At 46.2% G+C, this 20,435-nt stretch overlaps 2 protein-coding genes across 3 annotated transcripts in view; one reads left to right on the top strand and one right to left on the bottom strand.

Moving 5' to 3' along the window:
* LOC129696154 (probable C-mannosyltransferase DPY19L4) overlaps positions 1-973 on the bottom strand; it is a 65,130-nt gene extending 64,157 nt beyond the window's left edge. The window contains exon 1 of one of the 2 annotated variants that reach the window (XM_055633685.1): positions 822-973. In XM_055633685.1, the coding sequence (XP_055489660.1) occupies positions 822-906 (85 nt within the window). In that variant the 5' untranslated portion in view covers positions 907-973. The other variant, XM_055633686.1, reaches the window with a different exon arrangement.
* A 17,437-nt stretch (positions 974-18,410) lies between these two features.
* On the top strand, positions 18,411-20,127 carry gbp (glycogen synthase kinase binding protein). The gene has a single exon (XM_055633684.1). It carries the CDS (start codon positions 18,677-18,679, stop codon positions 19,355-19,357), a length of 681 nt encoding a protein of 226 aa, XP_055489659.1. The 5' UTR covers positions 18,411-18,676; the 3' UTR covers positions 19,358-20,127.
* Positions 20,128-20,435: the final 308 nt, after the last annotated feature.

Raw genomic sequence — 20,435 nt, 5'->3', positions numbered from 1 at the left:
GCCCTGGCAGCTCGTTCCACACCCACCACCCCTTATGTGGGGGTCATGACAGAAGCCCCCTCGTGGCAATCCCCAGAAACAGACGACCAATTCTGTCAACATGTTGGACGACTTCAGAAGCCGACAGCGAGCTACATGTCGTCTGACACACGAGCGAACGAAGCCCTTGTGTATGAAAAAGTTACCCCTCAGATTCCTATTAAATCTTTACCCCTTCACCTTAAACCTATATATTAAGATGAATTCAAGTTAGATGTAGCTCTTATGGCTAACAGGATATGGGGAGAAGGCAGGAACGGGGTACTGATTGTGGATGATCAGCCATGATCATATTGAATGGCAGTGCTGGCTCAAAGGGCCGAATGGCCTACTCCTGCACCCATTTTCTTTGTTTCTATGTACTTGCACCAGTACAGGAAGCGAAAAAGTGACAGTACTCACCCAGTCTTCCTGTGTTACACCTGAGATTCAATTTATGGGTTGCATTCACATTCATGGGGGAAATCCTACAATGAGACTCAATCGAGATTGCGTGGGTGCAGCCTATGTGGGGTGCGGGGAAGAGATGTCTACCAGGTGTTATTCAGTGTGTGAATAGATAGGCTTTCTTGAAGTTGCAGAAGCCAAAAGCAGCCCTGCTACAACCAATGCACACTCCAGCCGGCAGCTTGTATCAATCTACACCACAATTGCAACCTTGTAAACAAACGCACGCTAAGCAACCCGTCGCCCTTCACAAAAGACTGGTAGCGCGTCCGCGGTAAACAATCAAGGTGCAAACTGCAACATAACAGTCACACAGTAACAAGTTGCAAACTAACCCCTGTCTCCAGCCGGAATTTCCCCCGCACGAGTGCTGCACATAATGCTGTCCGACTCCGTTAAACACTGGCGCCCTTTTAACATGGTTCCTAGAACCAATGCTTATTTCCACCTGTTGATATAGTCTTTGGTTCACTTTGAGGGGGATATTTATCGAAGGGAGTAAAGGATCAAGTGTTGCCCCTCCAGTCGAGAACCACACACGTCATCTCCAGTCACTAAAAGCAAAGGCTGAAGGACTGGATAACAGGTGGGCTTAGCAAGGAACCCTGTTCAACTTGCATCGTTCCAGGAGCAGAATTAGGCCATTCTGCCCATCAAGTCTACTCCATCCATTCAATCATGGCTGATCTATCGTTTAAGAAGGAACTGCAGATGCTGGAAAATCGAAGGTAGACAGAAATGCTGGAGAAACTCAGCAGGTGAGGCAGCATCTATGGAGCGAAGGAAATAGGCAACGTTTCGGGTCGAAACCCTTTTTCAGAAGAAGGGTTTCGACCCGCTGAGTTTCTCCAGCATTTTAGTCTACCTATGGCTGATCAATCTTTCCCTCTCAACCCATTCTCCTGCCTTCTCCCCATAACCCCTGACACCCGTACTAATCAAGAATCTGTCAATCTCCACCATAAATATATTCATTGGGCAATTAATTCCACAGATTCACCACCCTCTAACTAAAGGAATTACCTTCATCCCCTCTCTAAAGGTACGTCCTTTTTTTCTGAGGTTATGGTCTCTGGTCCTAGACCCTTCCACTCGTGGAAACATCTTCTCAACATTCACTCTAACCTGGCCTTTTAGTCTTCAGTAAGTTTCAATGAGGTTCTCACTCATCTTATCTTATCAATCTTATAGAATCTTATAGAATTTTTCGAGGATGTAACTATTAGAGTGGATAAGGGAGAATCAGTGGATGTGTTATATCTGGACTTTCAGAAGGCTTTCGACAAGGTCCCACATAAGAGATTAGTATGCAAACTTAAAGCACACGGTATTTGGGGGTTCAGCATTGATGTGGATAGAGAACTGGCTGGCAGACAGGAAGCAAAGAGTAGGAGTAAACAGGTCCTTTTAAGAATGGCAGGCAGTGACTAGTGGGGTACCGCAAGGCTCAGTGCTGGGACCCCAGCTATTTACAATATATATTAATAATTTGGACGAGGGAATTGAATGCAACATCTCCAAGTTTGGGGATGACACGAAGCTGGGGGGCAGTGTTAGCTGTGAGGAGGATGCTAGGAGGCTGCAAGGTGGATAGGTTGGGTGAGTGGGCAAATGCATGGCAGATGCAGTATAATGTGGATAAATGTGAGGTTATCCACTTTGGTGGCAAGAACAGGAAAGTAGACTATTATCTGAATGGTGGCCTATTAGGAAAAGGGGAGATGCAGCGAGACCTGGGTGACATGGTACACCAGTCATTGAAAGTAGGCATGCAGGTGCAGCAGGCAGTGAAGAAAGCGAATGGTATATTAGCATTCATAGCAAAAGGATTTGAGTATAGGAGCAGGGAGGTTCTACTGCAGTTGTACAAGGCCTTGGTGAGACCACACCTGCAGTATTCTAATCTGAGGAAAGACATTCTTGCCATAGAGGGAGTACAGAGAAGGTTCACCAGACTGATTCCTGGGATGGCAGGACTTTCATATGAAGAAAGACTGGATAGACTCGGCTTGTACTCGCTAGAATTTAGAAGATTGAGGAAGGATCTTATAGAAACTTACAAAATTCTTAAGGGGTTGGACAGGCTAGATGCCGGAAGATTGTTCCCGATGTTGGGGAAGTCCAGAACAAGGGGTCACAGTTTAAGGATAAGGGGGAAGTATTTTAGAAATTTCACACACAGAGTGGTGAATCTGTGGAATTCTCTGCCACAGAATGTAGTTGAGGCCAGTTCATTGGCTATATTTAAGAGGGAGTTAGATGTGGCCCTTGTGGCTAAAGGGATCATGGGGTATGGAGAGAAGGCAGGTACAGGATACTGAGTTGGATGATCAGCCATGATCATATTGAATGGCGGTGCAGGCTCGAAGGGCCGAATGGCCTACTCCTGCACCTATTTTCTATGTTATGTTTCTATCCTTCTAAAGGATCATTCGTCAAGTTGAAAATTCAGTACTAAAATGGCAGGAGATTTAACTTGCTCAAAGGAAGATGGTTTGGGCTGTTGGAGGTCCACCATCCCAGCCCAGGACATTACACCAATGTTCCTCGATGGGGCAACTCACTTCCGCACTTTGCTCCAGCACTTTGTGTCTTTCTTTTGTAAACCAGCGTCTGCCTTCGCTTGTGTCTAATTCCTGCACATTACATTCTCACGAACAACAAAGTGATAATAATCAACATAATCCTTTTTAAATTACATTAACTACGGGGATAAAGGGAGCCCAATACACCGAGGTAAACAACTTTACTGATTTGTGGTCATAAGATCATCATAGGATATAGGAGCAGAATTCAATCATGGCTGATCTATCTTTCCCACTCAACCCCATTCTCCTGCCTTCTCCCCATAAGCTTTGACGACCTTGCAAATCAAGAACCCATCGATCTCTGCTTTAAAAATACTGAATGACTTGGCCTCTGCAGCTGACTGTGAATTCCACAGATTCACCACCCTCTGACTGAGGAAACTCCCCCCTCATCTCCATTCTAAAGGTCGGACCTTTTGGACTCCAATGGCCTAATTCTGCTTCTATGTCTTATATGGTCTTAATAATCAGTAATACCAGGTAGCCAGGTACAATACAATACAATAATACTTTATTAGCCAACTACGTTTTGCAACATATGAGGAATTTCATTTGCCAAGTCAGTCATACAAATAAAAAGCAACAGAACAGATCACTCCTGCATCTGGGGATCTCAGCTCCTCCACGCCGGCGATCGGCCCCCAGGTCGGGGCTTGTCGAGCCTTCTGCGTCGTTGGAGCTCCCGTCATCTATGGTCTCTCCCGAAACTGCGAGTTCTCGATGGCAAAGTCCGCAAGCTGCGGTTGGAGCGATCCCGGGCAAGGGATCGGCTCCGATGGTAAGTCCACGGCCCCGCGGTGGGGCTCAAAGTCAGTCCCGAGCAAGGCCTCCATCCAGCTCCATGATGCTAGGCCTCAGAGCGACCGGAGATACGATCCGGAAAACAATCACATCTCCGGCAAGGTAAGAGATTGAAAATAAGTTTCCCCCTCCCCTGTCCCCCCACATAAAACAAACCAGAGAACATTCACATAAACTTTTAAAACACACTAAAAATAACAAAAAGAAGATGAGAAAACTGACAGACTGTTGGCGAGGCTGCCAATTGTAACGCTTCCCTGGTGGTATCTGTGGAAAAAAAGCAGCATCTGTGGGGAAAAAAATAGTTTTAAAGCTTAGCTAATGACTTTTAATCAAGGAACTTTTAACTTCCCTCATCAACCCTCTCTGCAACTTCTCAAAAGAATGCTGTTTACGGAAGTGTTTTTATCACATTTCTTGTCTGAACATTATAATTATCAGAGGCAAACTGTCTGTAACCACATCTGACCTGTTTCATTCTAACGTGAGTAATTGTGTCTTGCCTAACCTATTTAATCATGGGTTTTTCCAAATTGAACAATAACTTGGATGCAGACTGTATAGCTTTCTTGACACAGAGGTGAGCAGTTTGGTGTACCAGTTTCAACAAAGAAATCTTTATCCTTTATCCTAAGCCAGACCAAGATTTATCATGTAAAAACAAGGAGCGGCAGATGCTGGCTTACAAAACAAGACACAAAGTGCTGGAGTAACTCAGTAGGTCTGGAGAACATGGATAGATAACGTTTCGGGTCACCTTTCAGTCTGAAGAAGGTACTGACCCAAAACATCACCTATCCATGTTCTCTGGAGATGCTGCCTGACCTGCTGAGTTACTCCAGCTCTTAGTGACAATAATTTATCATTATTTTTTTTAATAGCTCTTCTCTCCCCATCAGGGTGGTCACGGTGGCGCAGCGGTAGAGTTGCTGCCTTACAGCGAATGCAGCGCGGGAGACCTGGGTTCGATCCTGACTACAGGTGCTGTCTGTATGGAGTTTGTACGTTCTTCCCGTGACCTGCGTGGGTTTTCTCCGAGATCTTTGGCTTCCTCCCACACTCCAAAGACGTCCAGGTATGTAGGTTAATTGGCTTGGTAAATGTAAAAATTGTCCCTAGTAGGTGTAGGTTAGTGTTAATGTGCGGGGATCGCTGGTCGCCACGGACCCGGTGGGCCGAAGGATCTGTTTCCGCGCTGTACCTCTAAACTAGACTAAACTAAAGGATTAACGTGTCCTAATTCACCGAATCACCAAACAATGGCCCAGATTGAGGTTGTAGAATGGTGCAGTTTGTGGAACCATACCCTCACAGCGCCAGAGACCAGTGTTTAATCTTGAACTTGAATGATGCCTTAGTGGTTTGCACGTGCTTTCTATGGCCGTGTGGGTTTCCTCCAGGTGCTCCATCTTCCTCCCGCATCTTTAAGGACTCGTGGATTGGCAGGTTGATTGGCCACCGTAACTTGCTCCTGGCGTGCAGATGAACGGTGGGAAGAATTAAAATGTGGGATTCACTGTATGATTAGTATGAATGAGTGGTTACAGTTAGCACAGAACTAGTGGACCATATCCAACCATATTTCTGAAGCACATTTTTGATACATTTGCACAAAATGAGTCATAGCTGTCAACAATTTATCAGCCTCCTTAAGTAGCTTTTTTTTTTAACCCTGGATAGAGTGGATGTGGAGTGGATGTTTCCCTAAATGGGAGTGTCCAGGACTAGAGGCCACAGCCTCTGAATGAAAGGACATACCTTTAGAAAGGAGATGAGAAGGAATTCATTTCGTCAAAGGGTGGGGAATCTGTGGAATTCATTGCTACAGGCAGCTGTGGAGGCCAAGGCAATGGATATTTTTAAGGTGGAGATTGACAGATTCTTGATTACTAAGGGTGTCAGAGGTTATGGGGAGAAGGTAGGAGAATGGGGTTAGGAGGCAGAGATAGATCTGCCATGATTGAATGGACTTGATGGGCAAAATGGCCTAATTCTGCTCCTAGAATTTATGAACTAATGCATTAAAGATCCTATAGAAGTTTGAGCTATTTATGGTATGATATCATACAGCTAAGATGCCTGTGATTGCTTATCGAACTTCTGCTATGTTATGGTTATGTAATATAAATGTTATGTGAACTAACATTTGATTGTTAGCTCTAAAATTCACCTGGAAGCATTTTTAGCATTTCAAAATGAAAATTTCAAATTCCATCTCTTCTTCTCTTTCACTGCCTAAAATTCACCGTGTTTCCTGATCTCCCTAGACTTTCCGTCCATACTCTTCATAGCTCGACTTAACACAGATTTCTGCCCCTTTTCATTCTACTGATGCTTTTTCTCATCACGGCACAGTTTAGCATCCTTTTTAGTTTAATTTAGAGATACAGCACGGAAACAGGCTCTTCAGCCCACCGAGTCTGCGCCGACCAGTGATCCTGCACATTAACACTAATCCACACACAATAGGGAACATTTATATTCATACCCCGCCAATCAACTTGCAAACCTGCACGTCTTTATAGTGTGGATGAAAACTGTAAATCCCGGAGAAAACTCACACAGGTCATGGGGAGAAGGTACAAACTCTGTACAGATAGCATCTGTCGTCAGGATGGAACCCAGGTCTCTGGCGCCGTAAGGCAGCAAGTCTACCACCGCAGCAGCAGCGCATCGGCATACGCTCCTCCATCGCTCCTCCACCGCTCCAACCGCTACGGACTCGGCCAGCCCCGCGACGGCGACGGTGAAGTAGCAGCAGATTTGTCCCCTCCCCGTCGATCTTCCCCGTGCCACGCTAACTTGATTTACCAAAGATATATGCCCTTTTTGATTCTACTGATGCTTTTCCTCATCATTGAACAGTTTAGCATCATTTTTAGTTTAGTTTAGTTTAGAGATACAGCGCGGAAACAGGCCCTTCGGATCATCGAGTCTGCACCGACCAACAATCCCCGTACACTAGCACTAGCACTATCCTACACACCAGGGACAATTTACAATTTTTACCAAAGCCAATTAACCAAAAAAACCTGTACGTCTTTGGAGTGTGGGAGGAAACCAGAGCACCTGGGGAAAACCCACGCGGTCACAGGGAGAATGGACAAATTCCACACTGACAGCATCCGTGGTCAGGATCGAACCCGATTCTCTGGCGCTGTAAGGCAGCAACTCCACCGCTGTGCAACTGTGCTGCCCAATTCATGTAGAGTCTTTTCTCAAATCCAATGTGGTCATGATATCAAACACAATATTATTGTATTTTTTTAAATTTAGTTTAATTTAATGTCACGTGCACAGAGGTACAGTGAAGATCATTTGCTGCGTGCTATCCAGTCAGTGGAAATACTATACATGATTACAATCGAGCCATCCACAGTGACAGGAGTAGAGATTTAAAAGAGTGGAGTGATTGTAATGAATGGTTGCAGATACACTTCTGGGACCAGCACGCAGAGAGTCATCCCGTTTGGGAGCCATGATAGGTTCCTAAGCGATAGGAGCATAATTAGGCCATTTTGCCCATCAAGTCTACTCCGCCATTCAATCATGGCTGATGAAGGGGCGCCGTCTAGTTGGGTATAGCTGCCCTGCCTGCAGCGGTCTGTCCTTTCACTCCTTTTATTTTTAAGATGTTAAAAAGTGTTTTGTTTGGAGGTCTATTCTTTTTATGAGGGGAGTTGGGGGGGTGGGGGTGGGAAACTGCATTTCTCAGTCCCTACCTGGTCGGAGAGGCGGCTTTTCTCCGGGCCGCATCTTCACCCCGTCCTAGCGGCCTACCATCAGGACTGGAGCGGCGTTTTCCTGTCGGGAACCTTGGCTTCGATGGCGACACAGCGCTGGAGCACAATCGCAGAGCGGGCGATGCCTTGCCCGGGTCGCCGTGCTGGAGCTCCGGAATGCGGAGTCCGCCGATGGAACATCGCGGAGCTGCGGGTCTGTGGAGCGTCCAGCCGCGGGCGGCGCCGCTGACTTTAACACCGCGGAGCCTGGGATCTCTCGGCAAGATCGCCAGTGTTGGAGCTCCGACCAGCGCGGCCTGTTGGCTTCGGGAGCCACGGTCTCCGGTAAGGAAGCGGCCGTACCAGGTATTCCAAGCCGCTGAAGAGAGTTCTCCCTACGCCGGAGCTCCATCATCTGGCGGGAGGGCCTGAAACATCAAGCCGCCATAGCGGTGACTGCGGAGGCCTCAATAGGCCCCGACCATGGGTGAACGAGAGGACGAGGACTGGACTTTATGCCTTCCCCCACAGTGGAAACCATTGTGGGGGGATGTTTTTATGTTAAATTCTTCTTTAATGTTGACTCGAATTCGAATTTCACTACACCAATTGGTGTATGTGACAATAAATAAACCTTTGAACCTTTTTTCTATCTTTCCCTCTTGACCCCATTCTCCTGCCTTCTCCCCACAACCCTTGACATCCTTATTAATCAAGATATAGAGCTCTATATCTTCAATGTTGGTGTCTCTGGAAATACCCAGATTGTGAATAACTTTTGGTTTAGATCCAAGCCACTGCTGAAACGTCATTCAGTTTTACTACCTATTACCAATGATTTTTTAAAATTATATTATTTGTTCCATCTATCTATACTTTTACTAAAACTCTCATCTTGACCACTTCCGGTCTGCGATGTAATTAAATTTGCGCAAAAACGATCCCCCATAGCGCTACGATTTTTCGCCACCTTACTCACCATTCTCGTCTGCTGCAAGTGAAATAGGTTTTGTTCCGATCGGTGAAATATTAGAAAAGTTATTGGACTGTTATTCGCCAGGACAGTGACGCCCCTTCCGGCACCCGCTATCAATCACCGGCCGTGAGAATAAAGCTGAAGGAGCGCAGTGAGCAAAGTACGAGCGGGATCTGTGTTTTGCGAGCGGGGGCTGTGTTCTGTTCTGCGAGCGGGGTCTGTGTCTGTTCTGCGAGCCTTCAAGATCGGCTGCAGGAGGCGCCGCTAAGACACAAAGATGGCCGCGGGAGGAGAGGAGAGGGACGTTGGTTCGCGGAAGCTGCTCCAGTACATGAAGCGCGTGGTCCAATTCGACTTTGGACTTAAAATAATGGCGCCAAAAATGGGCCTCATATCTGAGGAAGGATGTGCTGGCTCTGGAGAGGGTCCAGAGGTTTACATAAATGATCCCAAGAATGAGTGGGTTTGCATATGATGAGTGTTTGACAGCACTGGGCCTGTATTCGCTATAGTTTAGAAAGTTGAGGGGGGGACCTCATTGAAATTTACAGAATAATGAAAGGCATAGAGTGGATGTGGAAAGGATGATGGTAGAGTCTAGGCCCAGAAGTCATAGCCGCAGAATTAAAGGGCGCTCTTTTAGAAAGGAGGTGAGGAGGCCAAGTTAGTGAATATTTTTCATGCAGAGATAGAGAAATTCTTGATTAGAACGGGTGTCAAGGGTTATGGGAAGAAGGCAGGAAAATGGGATTAGGAGGCAGAGATCAGACATGATTAGATGTCAGGGTAGACTCGATGGGTCGAATGGCCTAATTCTACTCCTATAAATTTGTGAACTTGTGAAAAATGCCAGCATGTGTACTGTATGCAAAATTAATTTCACTCTTCTGTTGCTTTTGTGACAAATCACTATTGAACTATTGAACACTGGGGACTTCCGACTAAACAAACTACAAACTGCCTGGAATGCACTAGGGATTTTGGAACTTTGTTTTTCTCGTTGCACTATGTTGTTTATTTGATTTTATATATTGATTATTTATTGTTGTCGTTTATTGTGTGGTCCACTGAGTTTATATATCTAATGTGCTGCTGCAAATAAGAATTCAATTTTTCTGTTCTGGGACATATATGACGACAAAACATTCTTTGACTTGGTTTTTGTTTTGGAACGTGAGAAAGACCTTTTATTTATTTCAAAAACAAACTTTATTTGTAATTAAATATAAAAAAAGAAAAATAAAAACAAGATACAATTACTATCATTGTGACCTGAGGAGCACCTTCAGCAACAGGGTGGTTCCATCAAGATGCAGGACAAAACGCCACAGGAGATCCTTCTTTCCTGTGGCTATCAAACTGTACAACTACTCCCCCTTCTGTCGTGGGCTAGACTGAGACCGACTCCCCCCCAAAATCTTTGCCCATCCCCAATCCTTTTCACTCGTCACTTAAAGTTCACGTTTCATGTACATTGTGTTTTATGACTGTTGGCAGATCAATTTCCCTCCTGGGATAAATAAAGATCTATCGTATCACAAAAATAGTACTTGCAGGTACTATCATCACATTAAAAAAGCATTGGACAGGTGCATGGATAGGACAGATTTGAATGGATATGGGCCAAACACAAGCAGGTGGGGTTACTGTAAATAGGACATATTGATCGGTGTGGGCAAGTTGGACCGAAGGGCATGTTTCCATGCTGTATGACTTTATGACTATTCTTATATATTTAATATTGCCAGTGTCATAGTCAGTAGTCTTAGTACAATAGGCAATACGTGCAGGAGTAGGCCATTCAGCCCTTCGAGCCAGCACCGCCATTCAATGTGATCATGGCTGATCATCCCCAATCAGTACCCCGTTCCTGCCTTCTCCCCATATCCCCTGACTCCACTATCTTTAAGAACCCTATCTAGCTCTCTCTTGAAAGTATCCAGAGAACTGGCCTCTGAGGCAGAGAATTCCACAGACTCACAACTCTCTGTGAGAAAAAGTGTTTCCTCATCTCCGTTCTAAATGGCTGACCCCTTATTCTTAAACTGTGGCCCCTGGTTCTGGATTCCTCCAACATCGGGAACATGTTTCCTGCCTCTAGCGTGTCCAAACCCTTAACAATCTTATATGTTTCAATAAGTACCTGCCTTAACACAAAATACCCTTGCCACTTATCTAGCCTACTGGGTTGATATCCGTTCCCTTGTTTAAGTGTCCATATCGGACACAACCACTCAATATCCAGCAGTGGAAGGATCCTAGGCTGTGGTTCTCCCCCACAGAGCCGTGGCATTGCCTGCGCCCAGCTTCAGTGCGTCCCTCAGTATGTACTCCATCAGTCTGGAGCAGACCAGTCGGCAACATTCACTGATGGACATCTCGCTGTGCTGGGAGACCAAGGTTCGTGCAGACCAAAAGGCGTCTTTCACCAAACTGATGGTCTTCCAGCAGCACATGAGATCCACTTGGCAACATGGAGAATGTGTAAGATCCACACCGACATCACCAAAAATAAGGATTGAATCTGAGTCACTGATGACATGAAGCTACGGCTCCAACAGTTGTTCCACTTTGAATCTCACATCATTGTTCTCTTATACCATTAATACTCATGCTTTAGTCAAACAACTACAGATGATGACTGCCTGCCTGCCTGACACGCTGAGTAACTCCAGCACTTTGTGTTTTACACTTATTGCTCATCCTGATTCTCGCTTATTAGGGTTTTCTCCAGGGCAGGAAATGATGCAAAGACTCAAAATGAAAGATATAAAACTATTTCCTTGCATCATCTTTCATACGTCCATCTTTGAAGAATAAGTACTGAAAGTGTTTCTCCCATCTTTGTTGGGTTGCATCAGCTGATCCTTCCAACAAAATCATCCTTTATTCACTATACTCCAATGCAGAGTTTATAAGATGGAAATTATAGGATCATAAGAATTAGAAGAGTGAGGGGGGGTTCTCATTGAAATGTACTGAATAGTGAAAGGCTTGGATAGAGTGGATGTGGAGAGGACGTTTCCACTGGTGGGAGAGTCTAGGATTAGAGGTCTCAGAATCTTTGCCACAGAAGGTTGTGGAGAATTGAATTGAATTTAATACATTTTATTAGCCAAGTATGTAGACATACAAGGAATTTGCCTTGGTGCTTTGCTCGCAAGTAACAACACGATACACAGTAGACAATTAAAAATAAAACATTATAATTTAAACATGTGAAGAATGAAATCAAATACCAAAGCACAAGGAGACTATAGACGTTTGGCTGTAGGGTAGAGCTACTACTCGTGGAAAAAAGCTGTTTTTATGTCTGGCTGTGGCAGCTTTGACAGTCCGGAGTCGCCTTCCAGAGAGAAATGATTCAAAGAGTTTGTGGTCAGGGTAAGAGGGGTCAAAGATGATCTTATCCACTCAATTCCTGGCCCTTGCAGTGTACAGTTTATCGATGGGAGGAAGGTTGCAGCCAACAACCTTCTCGGCTGATCAAATGATGCGCTGCAGCCTCCGGATGTCGTGCTTGGTGGCTGAGCCAAACCAGACCATGATGGAGAAGGTGAGGACAGACTCTATGAAGGCAGTATAAAACTGGACCATCATTGCCTGTGGCAGATTATGTTTTCTCAGCTGCCGCAGGAAGTAAATCCTCTGTTGGGCCTTTTTGACTGTGGAGTCGATGGTGGCCTCCCATTTAATGTCCCTAGAGATGATGGTTCCAGGAACTTAAAAGACACCACAGATGTGACTGTGGAGTTGTTGATGGTGAGGGGAGGGTGAGCTCTCCTAAAATCTACAATTAATTGCACCGTCTTAAGAGCATTGAGCTCCAGGTTGCTGCGATGGCACCAGGACGCCAGCTGTGTCACTTACTGTCTGAAGATTCTTCCCCATCCTGGATCTGTCCAATCAGGGTTGTGTCGTCTGCAAACTTGAGAAGATTGACAGAGGTGTCTGTGGAGGTGCTGTCGTTGGTGTAGAGAGAGTAAAGGAGAGGGGAGAGTATGCAGCCTAGCGGTGCTCCTATGCTGATGGTCTGAGGCCAAGTCAATGGATATTTTTAAGGCAGAGGTAGATAGTTACTGGATTAGTACGGGTGTCAGGGGTTATGGGGAGAAGGCAGGAGAATGGGGTTAGGAGGGAGAGATAGATCAGCCATGACTGAATGGTGGAGTAGACTTGCTGGACTAATTCTGCTCCTATTACGTATGAAATCAGGATTAGATCATTTGGCCCATCAAGTGTGCTCCGCATTCGATCATGGCTGATCTAGTTGTTCCTCTCAATCCCATTCTCCCCGTAACTTTTGACACCGTTACTAATCAGGAACCTATCAATCTCTGCTTTAAAAATGCACACTGACTTGGCCTCCACAGCCGGCTGCGGCAATGCATTCCACAGATTCATCATCCTCCGAGTTACTGCTGCATTCCCACCGCTTCCCTCACACCCCCCCCCCTCCCCACTCCGCACTCGCCATCCTACAGGTTCCACTGTTCGCATCCTTTTATCCCTCTCGTAAGCACATCTTCCCCAGCCAACAATGGGCCATTATGGACTCCACCCCTGCTGAGATAGACAATACACAATAGGTGCAGGAGTAGGCCATTCGGCGCTTCGAGCCAGCACCGCCATTCACTGTGATCATGGCTGATCATCCCCAATCAGTACCCCGTTCCTGCCTTCTCCCCATATCCCTTCACTCCTCTATCTTTGAGATCTCTCTCTTGAAAGCCTCTAGAGAATTGGTCTCCATTGCCTTCTGAGGCAGAGAATTCCACAGATTCACAACTCGCTGTGTGAAAAAGTTTTTCCTCATCTCCGTTCTGAATGGCTTACCCCTTATTCTTAACTTTTAATCACCTGTTGCCAGCCATGATTTTTTCAGCCCTTTTCTCGTCTCCAGTTCCCCTCCCCCACCCAACCTCAATCTTTCAATCTGAACAGGGTTCTGCCCCAAAACGTACACCTATTCCTTTTCTCCAGAGATGCTGCTGACCCGCTGAGTTGCTCCAGCACTTTGTTTAAAAACCGGCATCTGCAGTACCTTGCTACATATAAAGAAAGAAACTCCTCCTCATAAAGGATGAGGTTATAGAGTGCTTCAACGTCCTTTTATTCTGAGGCTGTGCCTTGTTTTGAGCTGCCGTGGGTGTGGCATTACTCATTCCGTTCGCCCAAACACCCGAAAAATCTCACCAAAATAAGATTTCAGTTTGACAGTATTTTCCGTAAACAGCTTGTAGCTGAACCTGACTCATTATCCAACGGTCGGAGGCAGTATCAATTTGCATGTCAATGTGTTCAAGAAGGAACTGCAGATGCTGGAAAATCAAAGGTACACAAAAAAGCTGGAGAAACTCAGCAGGTGCAGCAGCATCTATGGAGCGAAGGAAATAGGCAACGTTTCGGGCAAAAACCCTTCTTCAGACCCGCATGTCAATGTGCTGGTTCATCTTTATTCAAACATCTGTCTGCCCTTACCATTGCCATGCAGTGCATAAATCCCTTACACTTCCCACAAGTTATAGGAGTAGAATTAGGCCATTTGTCCCATCGAGTCTACTCCGCCATTCAATCAGAAAACTGATGTGCCTTCCAGAGCCCCCATTCGCCATGATGGTATTTCGGTCACAGTCACGGAGGCTGACGTCAGAAGATCCTTCAGAGAGGTGAACCCTCGGAAAGCGCCTGGACCGGATGGTATATCCGGGCGTGTTTTAAAAATCTGTGCGGACCAACTGGCTGGAGTTTTTATGGACATTTTCAACCTCTCACTTTTGAGGTCTGAGGTTCCCACCTGCTTTAAAAGGGCATCAATAATACCGGTAAGAAGAGGAAGGTGACGTGCCTCAATGACTATCGACCAGTGGCAGTAATGTCTGTGGTGATGAACTGCTTTGAGAGGCTGATCATGGCGCAAATCAACATACCTCGACAAAAACCTGGACCTGCTGTAGTTCACTTACCGCACATCAGATCAATGGTGGATGTGATCTCACTGGCTCTCCACTCCACTCTGGACCACTTGGACAACAAAAACTCATATGTCAGGCTGTTATTCATTGTCTACAGCTTGGCATTTAATACCATCATCCCCTCCAAACTGGTTACCTCTCAGAACTGGGTCTCTGCGCATCCCTCTGCAATTGGATCCTCGACTTCCTCATTCACAGACCACAATCCGGCCGTATTGGTGGAAATGTGTCATCCTCGATAACAATCAGCACGGGAGCACCTCAAGGCTGTGTGCTCAGCTCCCTGCTGTACTCACTCTATACTCATGACTGCGTAGCCGGACATGGTGCGAACTCCATCATCAAGTTCGTTGACAACACTACTGTTGTGGGACATATCACTGATGGGGATGAGTCAGAGTATAGAAGTGAGATCGAGCGACTGTCCATATGGTGCCAGCACAATAACCTGGCTATCAACACCAGCAAAACCAAGGAACTGATTGTGGACTTCGGAAGGGGTAGGATGGGGACCCACAGTCCCGTTTATAACGCATCTACTTCCTGAGAAGATTACGGAGAGGGGTCAGAGATGATCTTACCCGCTCGCTTCCAGGCCTCTGCAGTGTAGTTTGTCAATGGAGGGAAGGTTGTAGCCAATAACCTACTCAGCTGATCGGACGATTCGCTGCAGCCTCCGGATGTCATGCTTGGTGGCTGAGCCAAACCAGACCATGATGGAGAAGGTGAGGATAGACGCTACGATGGCCGTATAGAATTGGACCATCATTGCCTGTGGCGTCTTGTGTTTCCTCAGCTGCCTCTGTTGCGCCTTTTTGACTGTGGAGTCGATGGTGGACCCCTATTTAAGGTCCTTGGAAATGATGGTTCCCAGGAACTCAAATTACTCCACAGATGTGACTGTGGTGTTGTTGATGGTGAGTGGGGGGAGGGGAAGGGGAGCTCTCCTAAAGTCTACAATCAATTCCACTGTCTTAAGAGCATTGAGCTCCAGGTTGCTGCGATGGCACCAGGACACCAGCTGTGTAATTTCCTGTCTGTAGGCAGATTCCTCCCCATTCTGGATCAGTCCAATCAGGATTGCGTCGTCTGCAAATTTGAGAAGCTTGACAGAGGAGTCAGTGGAGGTGCAGTCATTGATGTAGAGAGAGTAGAGAGGGGAGAGTAAGTAGCCTTGCGGGGCTTCTATGCTGAGGGTCTGCGTGTCCGAGATGTGCTTTCCCAGCCTCACATGCTGCTTCCCGTCTGTCAGGAAGCTGGTGATCCACCGATTGTCTAAAACCATCAGTTGTAGTTCCTCGTTTCTCCCTCCACACATGCTGCCTAACCCGCTGAGTTACTGCAACTCTTTGGGTGTCAAAATATGTCTTTTTTGACAACTGAGATATTTGATTGTTTTAAAATGACAAAACTGTGGCGTCTGATGGTCATTGCAACAATAGTAATTGACTGAAGAGCACGAAGCTTTAATGAAAAGGTACGTCCCAAGTGAAACTATGTACTTACTCATTCTCTCACACTGCTCTGGCTTCTAGTCCCAGACTATAGCTGTCAGCTATTTTTAACAGTTTCAGATCAAAATAAATTGTCCAGTTTCTGCACAATATCTTTAACATGATCGGAGATTCAGGCTCAATCTCTGTGAGGTTTGTTGGGCAGCTTACAACCCAGCAGTATGAAGAAAGGTCTCGACCCGAAATGTCGCCCATTCCTTCTCTCCATAGATGCTGCCTCACCTGCTGAGTTACTCCAGCATTTTGTGTCTACCAGATGAATATTGATTTATCTAATTCACGTAACCCTTGCTTTCCCTCTCTCTCCATCCCCCCCATCCTAGTTCTCCAACTAGTTTCACTGTCTTCCTGAATAAATGTAACTGTTTGTGTGCCTTATTCTTACCTTCCCCATAGCCAACAATGAACCATTCTACATTTTCCTTGATCGTCGTCCCATTTGATCTGTGTTTTCTCACCTTACCCTTCCATATCTCTATGTCTCAAGAGAGAGCTAGATGGGGCTCTTAAAGATAGCGGAGTCAGGGAATATGGGGAGAAGGCAGGAACAGGGTACTGATTGGGGATGATCAGCCATGATCAAGTTGAATGGCGGTGCTGGTTTGTATGGCCAAATGGCCTACTCCTGCACCTATTGTCTCCCTCTCCTCTGACTCTCAGTCTGAAGAAGGGTCTCGGCCCGAAACGTCACCCATTCCTTCTTTCCAGAGATGTTGCCTTTCCCCTCTGAGTTACCCCCGGCATTTTGTGCCTATCTCTCTGAAATTCTCTTAGTATCCTGACTGACTTATCATCTACAACAATTGAAGCTGGATGATATGAATGAACAAGTGAGGTTGGCACAGTGGCACATCTGTAGGTTGTTGTCACCTCAGATAGACACAAAAAGCTGGAGTATCTTAACAGGACAGGCAGCATCTCTGGAGAGAAGGAATAGGTGACGTTACGGGTCAAGAATATTTCTCCCCCCCGAGTTACTACAGCTTTTTGCGTCCATCTTCGGTTTAAACCAGCATCTGCAGTTCCTTCCTACACCCTCAACCTACTCCTATCTGCCCCCGATCCCAACTTCACGTGCCAGCCTCTGCCTCACCTTCCCCTGTTCTGGTGGTCTTCCCTGATGCAAGGTCTCAATCCAAAGACAATCCTTTCTCCTCCACAGATGCTGCTTGATCTGCCGAGTTCTTCCAGCAGTTTATGAAGAATATACTTTTGCATTAAGAATATGCAAAATTAATATGACGAGTAGCTCTTCTCAATCAAAATGCCTGAAATTGTTTTTAAAACAATTCAATTTAATTGTTTATTATTAAAAAACTGAAGTTATTGAGAACTTACTGTACATAAATTAGCCGATGGACTCTTGCCTTAGAACAGCATCAACGTTTGTGCATTGGTGATCTTGAACAGAAATGAAATAAAAAATAAAAATAAAATCTTGAGGTTTCAAAGGTTATTGAAAAAAAAACCGTAATGGTGAAAAACAATCCTTTATCATTATGACTAACGATTCCTGACTTGTTTTTATCTAGATTGATCTTGTTTAATGGCAATAAACAATCCCTACTTTCGTTTTAAGTCAACTTTGAGTCACGTAGGCCAATTACGGGAAGGAGAAAGGAATAATAAACTTTAACTGACTATCTGCTTGCGGTTAATTCACATTTTGGACAAACTATTCCCGTAAAAAAAAAAATCCCATTCACAACTTATTTTACAACCAAGCCAAACAAGTATATCTACTTGTAGATTTATATCTACTTGTTTGGCAAGATATACACTATTTTCCTTTCACTCTCTGGACAATTGCATGCAGCAGGACTTCTCCCAGTCAAATTTAAACTTTGCACATGTCGAAAGGGGGGAAAACGGGACGTTTTGCATTGTTTGCAAAAAAAAACACGTGCAATTATGATTATATTAGAGAGAGGGAGGGGAAATTAAATATGAATTGCAAGAGCAGTTGTAAGGACGCGCCGGTGTCCATATAAGGTAGCGCACCCGCATATGCTCGCCAACTGCCGCTCTTCGAATGAACACACGCGCGCGCCCGCCCGGCAGCAACAGTCCCCGCGCGCGGCCACGCGCACATCCCTCCCGGCCGCGCGCCCCCGGAGAAGCCGGTGACGTCACGCACCATTGATTCATTCTCCCTCCACGGGCGGGCGAGCGCACCGGCCGATTGAGTGTAAAAATGTCGGGGGTGGATCGATTCCCCCCCCCCGGCCCCTCCCTCTCTGCAGGCGGGCGGGCGGTGGAATGGGCGCTCCCGCGATCACGTGGGCCTTTGTTTACAACCGAAGGGGGGAGGGCGCGAATGAGACAGTCAGAGCAGAGCGCGCGGGGTCGTCCACGGTGTCGCCTCGCCCGCTCGCTGCCGCTGCCGCCGCCGCCGCCACCACAACAACAACATTCACCTCAGCACCGTCCATACCTCACTCCAGACGAATCTTTCTTTGTTTCCCCCACCCACCCCTCTCATCAGGAAGAAGTAGATTCCCCTTTTTTTCCCCCTCTAAAATTCTCCTTTCGTCTCCCCACTCCCAACTAGTGCACACCCTGACAACAACACCAACAACAACAACAAAAAAGAACAATGTGCACTCGACGATAAATGCGTTTCCTCAGCTCGCCGGAGACAGAAGTGAGGGAGAAGGGAGAGCGACGACGAGACAAAAGCCGTGAGGACAAGATGCCGCGGCCGCGGAGGGAGAGCTTCCTCCTGCTGGAACAGGCCGTCACGGTCGACCCGAAGGAGATCGATGCTCTGGTGGCGAAAATCGGGGAGACGCTGCAGTTTCAGCGGTTGTCCGACGGAGCCGGCGGCAAAACGCAGCAGCAGTATTGCAACCAGCAGCACTGCAGCTATTGCAGCCAACAACATTGCAACCAGCAATATTGCATCCAACAGCATTGCAACCAGCAAACACAACAACAACAACAACAACAGCATTGCAACCACCACCAGCAGCAGCAGCAGCAACAACAGCAACAGCCACCTCATGTCTCCGCCAAGTGCGGCGTATGTTGCATGGACCGGTTGAAAGCACCGGGTCGTAACAAGCCCTACCAAGTGCCGGCCCGCTTGCAAAACTCGGGCCAGGCTTCGGCACCGCCGGCCAACAGAGGCAAGACGGCGAGGAGGTCGTCGGCTTACCATCTGAGCGCCCAGCAGAAACTGGAGCAGCTCCTCTCCTCGGGCAACCTGATCAAAGAGGCGGTGAGGCGCCTTCACATCGATCACGGCTACTCGCCCTTCTACGTGGAGAAGAAGATAGTGGCGGCCGGTGAGTAAAGACGGGCCACTCGTTATTATTATTATTTGTTCTGTAACCGGTGGAAAACTAACTGCAGGCTGTTTTGTGGCTTATCATGGAGAGAAACATTCACCACCACTGCACCGATATCGCTGTGAAACGAATAGCCTCACCCCCCCCCCCCCCCCGAAAAAACAACAAAAAAACAATGATCTGTCTTAACGTACTGTATGGTATTCTAAATGAAGCCATTGGGATCCATCTTTGCACCAGTCCAATGACTACAGTGTTTATTTTTTAAACGAACAATGCAAAAACCAAGAGTAACCCTTTGGATGTTTATTTCAGTCTAACGATTGCAGTTTTATTTCAACGGTGGTTACACATGTTTACAAGAGAAAATCACGCCGTCTGGTGCTTGTTTTGGAAGAGCCTGACACCGCAAGGTCGTTGCAACGCTGCCCTTGATTATTTTTTTCCCTTTGGACTCAGTGTTTTTTCTTTGGACTGACTGTTTCCACAGATGTTTGGATCTCCAAACTGTTTATCACTGGTGGACTGGATACCACATGGCAGCTGAACCCGCATTCCAAGAACTCTAGACCCTCCACATCAGGAATTCCGCGAACTGTTTACAGGACGTGTCGTTGGGTTTGGGACCTGGTTTAATGGGTTAATAAGTTCGTTGTTATTTAATAGCCCCTTAATTTTCGCTACAATGAATAAGGTGTATACTTCGTAACGGAGTATTCTGTTGTTCCTGTTGTCCAGGAATTGATGTCGAATAAAATATTGCAGTTAAACAACACATTATATCTGTTTCCTTTGTGATATTGTTTAGATTGCTGACATTACTAATTACTTCGGGAGAGATGTGATTTAATTCGTAACATCCGCAGAGAACATCCGTTCGAGTGCTTCCTATGGAAGTAAGGAAGCCATGAATGCTGGTTGTATTTGAAATACCCATTCTAATGTGTGGGTAGGATTCTTGTACTATATTTTGGTCCGATTCACATTATTGTTTTTGGTGAATATATGTGCTTCTGATAGATAAGGGTAGCTTCAGAATTAACTTGTACAAACTATTTATAAATGAGGAAGGGTCTCGACCCG

This window comes from Leucoraja erinacea, chromosome 4 (genome assembly GCF_028641065.1).
Source record: "Leucoraja erinacea ecotype New England chromosome 4, Leri_hhj_1, whole genome shotgun sequence".
NCBI classification, from domain to species: Eukaryota; Metazoa; Chordata; class Chondrichthyes; order Rajiformes; family Rajidae; genus Leucoraja; species Leucoraja erinaceus.
The sequence above is the reverse complement of the archived record's forward strand: the minus strand, read 5'-3'. Positions and strand labels throughout refer to the sequence as shown.

Coding starts and splice junctions, on each gene's coding strand:
- gbp (XM_055633684.1), top strand. CDS start 18,677: ATGCGTTTCCTCAGCTCGCCGGAGACAGAAGTGAGGGAGAAGGGAGAG.